The sequence below is a fragment of the Anguilla anguilla genome, chromosome 3 (genome assembly GCF_013347855.1).
Source record: "Anguilla anguilla isolate fAngAng1 chromosome 3, fAngAng1.pri, whole genome shotgun sequence".
Lineage (NCBI taxonomy): Eukaryota > Metazoa > Chordata > Actinopteri > Anguilliformes > Anguillidae > Anguilla > Anguilla anguilla.
In genome coordinates, this window is record NC_049203.1 from 25,213,684 (window position 1) to 25,219,683 (window position 6,000).

Below are 6,000 nucleotides of genomic sequence, written 5' to 3' on the forward strand. Positions count from 1 at the left end.
CCTTCTAAAATCTCTTTGTGTGTTTCAGTGTTTGTCCTGGCTCTTGTCCAGGCCCTGAATGCCAACGCCTCTTTTCAGATCAAAAGGCTGCACAGGAAAACATGAAGGGTTGCCAACCAGTGTCAACAGCATGGTGTGAAACAGCCCAGGACCCCAGATTCACGAACAGTCACTGTTCTCAAAAACCATTAAACCCGGAACAAGAATCCAAAATGATATTCTGAGCCAACAAGGTGGAACCACCATATTTGCCAGATGTATTAATAGGTCAGCCACTCTGCCTATCCAACAGGCTAAAATAAGACAGTTGCCAGGCAAATTAGTGATCAGTCAGTCAGTGGTTCATATGTATTTATAAAGAATTTTACACCACTCCAATTACATAAAGAAAGTTAAACTGGATCAACTATGTCTCACTCATGTTCTCTAAGTATTTTAGTGATTTTATTCCTTTGCTTATTTATTTCCAATCATTGTATTTTCCTCCCATTATGGAATACAAGAAGGTAGCTGTCAATGAAACTTAGGGCCATATTTATTAAGGATTTACTAACAAAACAAATAGCATTTACCATATTTACTAAGGTGACACATCAGAGGTTTGTGCTGGTAAAACAACAAAAATGTGGCATCCATGAAATGTGTGTGTTGGGGTTTATAAATATGTATTTTAGGGCGTTTGGATGTTAGACCACAAAAATATAATATTCAAAAGAGGACACATCATCTGCGTGTTAGCGCAGGGGAGAGTCACCACATGACAGTTTTTGGATTGTGCTCATTTATTCAGAAAAATTTAACCTAGTTGCACTAAATTTTAATTCAAACAGCTTTGACATGTCAACAGTCTAGTCATCCTCAGATTATGAAAAAAAGACTGTGCATAAACATTGACCACGATGTGAGTTGTGGTAACATCCAAATAGATGAGGCAAGCTGCTTTTGCTTGTTTCTTAACACCCAGGTAAGGTTTTATAAAGCAAATAGGACCATATGGGCCAATCTGGTGTGTCCTTATTATAAATGCCTGGGACCAGGTAGCTGCTTCTTTTCCATTAATCACTTGGAGCATCCAGAAGATGAGGCTATGTCAACACAGCAAGCAAATTAGCTGAACACATTTAACATTAAAACTGAACTAACTTAAAAAGTCAAACATGCTGAGTAAAATTAATTTTAAAAATAAATATTAAACACCATTTAAAATGCCTAAGGTTTCAATCTTTCTGTAATGAAAACCTTTCATTTTACAATAATCTTTGAGCAATTTTAACAGTTTTATATGACCTTTGAGCTGTCCTTAACTGGGTTTAGACCAGGCAGCAAAGAAGCCATAAAATAACCAGGTTACCAGATTACCTCTGTAATCTTGTTGCTTAGCGATCATCTTCTGTCTAATTATATGATCAATTGTTCCTATTTTTTGACCAAGAAATGACATGTAACTCAGTCAAAATCATTTTAAGCCAGAATGGTTCTTCTTCAAGCTAAGCTCTTCAGACCCTATGGGGTGTGTCATGGCAACAGCGCAGCACTGAGGGATTACTACCTGTGATTTGCCATCAGTGGTTGTTATTTGCAGAGCTCGATGTTGAATGAGGCAACAGCACTCTGTTTGCTGCCCTGCAGAAAGAATATTTTCAGTAGGTCGCAGCTAATGTAACAATTACATCCACAAACGCCTTGGGAATCTGGGTACTGTGTCCTCCAGGTAAAGTGACATTATTCTCACTCTTTGTCTTTGCAAGGTGACATCTATCTTATTCTCACTCTCCGTCCATATGATATGACATTTATTCTCTTATACACGCTCTCTGTCCTTATGATATGAAATTTATCTCTTACTCTCGCTCTCTGTCCTTATGATATGACATTGATCTCTTATTCTCACTCTCTGTCCATTTGATATAACATGCATCTCTTATTCTCACTCTCTGTTCTTATGATATGACCTTGATCTCTCACTCTCACTCTCTGTCTTTAGAAATGACTATTATGTCTTATTCTCACTCCCTGTCCTTATGATATGACTATTACATTATATTATAAATGCCGTCCATCATGTCTTATTCTCTCTCTTTTACTCTTCTGTCCAGGTAAGTTAACATCACTCAGTCTAAGCCTATTTTTCCCTCCTAGTAACATCCTCTCTCTCAGTAAGACATCTCTTCCTTGCTCCATCCTTGTAAGGTCACATTTCTCAAGCACGAGCAGAACAGTTTTGCATATGTACCCATGCATATTTTTAAAATGTAAATATATAAATAATAATATTATATGATGTTCTCTCTCTCTTGCTCTATCTCAATATGGGTCTTAATTAAAAAAAAAAAAATAGGCCTGTCTTTAAACAGTGTAGCTGTGGTGACAATAACAGGAAAATATGTATTTCTGTTGAAACTGAAGTGGATGACTAGAGGTATTATAATTTCAACAACAAAGGTGTATTTATGCAAAATGACAGGATTTCAGCATTGTACCTGGCTATATTTTTCTTTGCATTCAAAATGGTTAACAGCTCTGAATGAATTTAAAGCACTGATTGTACTTTTCCTGTTGGCTTTATTCAGCTCACCTCCTTTGTTATTGTACTTGTGCACAACAATATGTTCACTGTAACACTATTTTAAAATAATGTTTAATATCATTCCATGCTATAATCATTGAGTCATTCCAGAGAGGAACATCAATATAAATGATACAAATTTCCTCTGTAAATGATAAGAGCTACCTTTTCCCCCAGTCAACCATATCCCCTAACCTCCAACATGACACTCACATTACACATAGTGAAGTGCCAACTGAAGAGTCGACAGTGTGTGTGTGTGTGTGTGTGTGTGTGTGTGTAGAGGGGGTTCCCAATAGTTCCTGATGTTCCAAATATTAATTTTAGATGTATCAGTTATCACCTGACTAATATCAGTAATAAATAATATTCACTGCAGGTGCTGTAGTATTTTAAATTTGTCTGCAAATCTTTCACACCATACATTTTTAATACCATTACAGTCTAATTTATCTAGAAGCACACAAAATAAGTGATGTGAAGGTTCTGTGAGGTCAATCAGTAGTGAGAATATCAAATTAAATTACATGCAGATGTACTTGCAGTTGTTTGCGTCAACAAACACAAACACTGACACAGCTTCAACTTCCTGTTTTTCACCTTGGCCCTTTAGTTGTGTAAGGTGACCTGCCCAGCAGGGCAGTGAGCACTACTATCAATGCCTGGTGTGTGATCAGGCGGAAATTCTGATTAGCAGGCGTGAGACGGTTTTCATTATGTACCAGACTTGAAAGGGGGGGAGGGGGGGTGAGGGGTGGTGGTGAGACTGCATTCTAATGAGCTCTATTGAGGAGCACTGCAGCGTTTAAGAAAGCAGAATTATGTAGGAAAACATTCTCAAGTCACCGCTAATGAGACAGAGAAAGATTTTACGGAAGTAAATATATTCAATAAAATAAATGTTCACAGTGTTGCAAAACTTCACAATGTATGGGTAAATGTAATAATTATTGCCATTCTCAGATATTGCAATATATCTTTCAGAAAATTTCACATTGATGCAAAATACAATTAGCATTATTTTTTCCACGATGTCTGCATATTTACAAAATATTGCAGTATAGTCTATTTCTGTAAAGGGTAGAGCAGGGGTCAGCATACGTCTTCTACACAGACATACAGGGCCTGCTCTCAGGGAAGCTGTTATCGCAACTTTCCAAGGAGACTTTGAACAAACCTGCTCGCTAATCACTGCTATGTGACTTTGATGAAACCATTGCTGAAACTAAAGAAGAATGTGCATAACTGTTCACGTTAATTTCCACATTTCCAATTCTCATTAAAAAAAAAAAAAACTCAGGTCTTCTATTTAAATTCATATCAGTCTCTCCACCTATACTGGTGGAGACCTCAGAGGTGAACATTTTTATCAACAAGATCTCTCACACTGTATTTTGTGGCTTGCACTTTATCAGTTCCATGGCACCATTGTCCCAGTAGTAAATTGTATTCAGGTCATCTTCCATTTCTTTTTGTGCCCCATTCCTGATACATAATGTTGCTTATTTTGTGGAATGGAACACATTCTACATATATGGCAATCTCTGCCTGTAAATAGTAAAACTATTCTCATTGGCTGGAGTGTCAGCCATTGTTAGGCTAGGAACTAATTGGGCAGTACACACACAATTCATTTCAGTCATGGTTCAGCACACAACATTCAGTCCTTGTGACAAAAAAACAGGGCCATGCATGGTGGACTGAGACAATCACAGTTCACACATAACACACACAAACACTACATTCGGGTGGAATATATATGATATATTCAGGACTACTCTCTTCCCCTTTGTCTTCATTTTAGTTTATTCATTTCAGATTACCTTAGCAGTGGTACATCGATATCCAACACGATTAATTTTCATGAAATTGCTATACTACAGGCTTGAATGCAAACACATTTCTAGGCTACATGTTACAAAATAAGAGCTGATGCGTGTATGTGTGACAAGGAAGTCGGACCTTTTTATTTTTTCAAGCAAACAGTATGCCTGGTTTCATATACAAGGGTAAACTTAGCGCTGAATTCTACTAATTGCAAATAGGCCATGCAGAGCGTGGTTCATGTATTTCGTTATCACGGAACGTGTTGACTGTATTTACTTTTCACCCTTCGGTTTCTTGACAGAAGCTCGGACTACTTTGTGGTCACGTGACACACACTTTATGGTGAATTGGAGTGGAATGCCTGAACACTGCATGAAGTAACTTAATCTATACATTTTGTCAATGTAAGGTCAAATGCACATTTGATTCTGCGAAGGTGTTTTCATATTTATAAGCTAATGGTATAATATATTAGCAGTACGGTATCATATAGCAGCTTATGTCGCCTTTACAGCGGATTGCTCTACTTATGTAAAGCCACCGACCACCCACCGGGTAGAGCGCTATCCTCTGCTTAATATTTGAAAATAATACAATAAACCAAGTTGCTCTTAACTAGTACAATATTGTAGTTCGCAGACAAATTTGAGAGTAATTTAAGTCTTCGCGTCCTCTCAATTGCACTAACCTGAGATGCCTGCTCCGATGACAATTACGTCGTACTGGTTCGTTGTCATTTTTGTATTCCCTTTCACTTCCCAGTCCGTTGTTTGCTCGCTCGCTCGCTCGCTTGAAAGGGAAACGTTTGAGTCCGTATGTAACAGAAGCGCAGAGACAACCCTACTTCAGAGCTCCGCCTTCGGTTTGTAGCCTACTCAGAATTTCGAGATGTCTTGAGGTCGTTCCTTAAGCTGCTGCATCACGCATTTCCAGGTATTTATTTATCTACCACCTACAAATGTTGCAGAAAAAACAGAGACGTCAGACTACTGTTTAGGTTCCACTTTTTTGCAACCTTCTAAATGGAATTCTGAGAAATACGATTTAGGCTACGGTGCCATAATAGTTGCTGTGAAATATGATTTATCCTATGACTTTCAATGACTTATTTATTTTTGCAGCCTACGGGATTCTGAACTGAATATTGGAATCAGAGTAGGCTAATTATTTTATTGTTTGCTTTGATGGTAAACATGAATCCATCAGGCGACCCTCTTAGATAGTCCCCAGGCCATGGGTGTCCCTCAGCAAGGATGGACTTAACAGTTTCTGGATTTCATGCCAACTGTTGCATACGTAATTAACCATATATTTACAAAGTAACATTTAATAAATTATTGATAAATGACAGCTGAATACTGTTCTTGTGTATCTTGTGTACCAAAATATATAAATGGCTGTAAATTTACATTAAAACACTGGCTGCTAGTTGCAGTAGTCTTTTATCATAAGTTTCACAGTAATTTACTGTTAACATATTCACAGTACTTTACTGTAACATATTCAAAGAAAAATACAATTAAATGACAACTATATACTGCGATTTCACAGTAAACAAGACCTTGGATTGCTATGATGTAGCTGTATGTTACTGTAGAATTTCAGTA

At 37.4% G+C, this 6,000-nt stretch overlaps 1 protein-coding gene across 1 annotated transcript in view; it reads right to left on the reverse strand.

Moving 5' to 3' along the window:
* Positions 1–5,361, reverse strand: part of LOC118222203 (amine oxidase [flavin-containing]-like) — a 39,671-nt gene extending 34,310 nt beyond the window's left edge. The window contains exon 1 of the mRNA XM_035407601.1: positions 5,082–5,361. Within this exon, the coding sequence (XP_035263492.1) occupies positions 5,082–5,130 (49 nt within the window). The 5' untranslated portion in view covers positions 5,131–5,361. The remainder of the gene's footprint in view (positions 1–5,081) is intronic.
* Between the last annotated feature and the right edge of the window lie 639 nt (positions 5,362–6,000).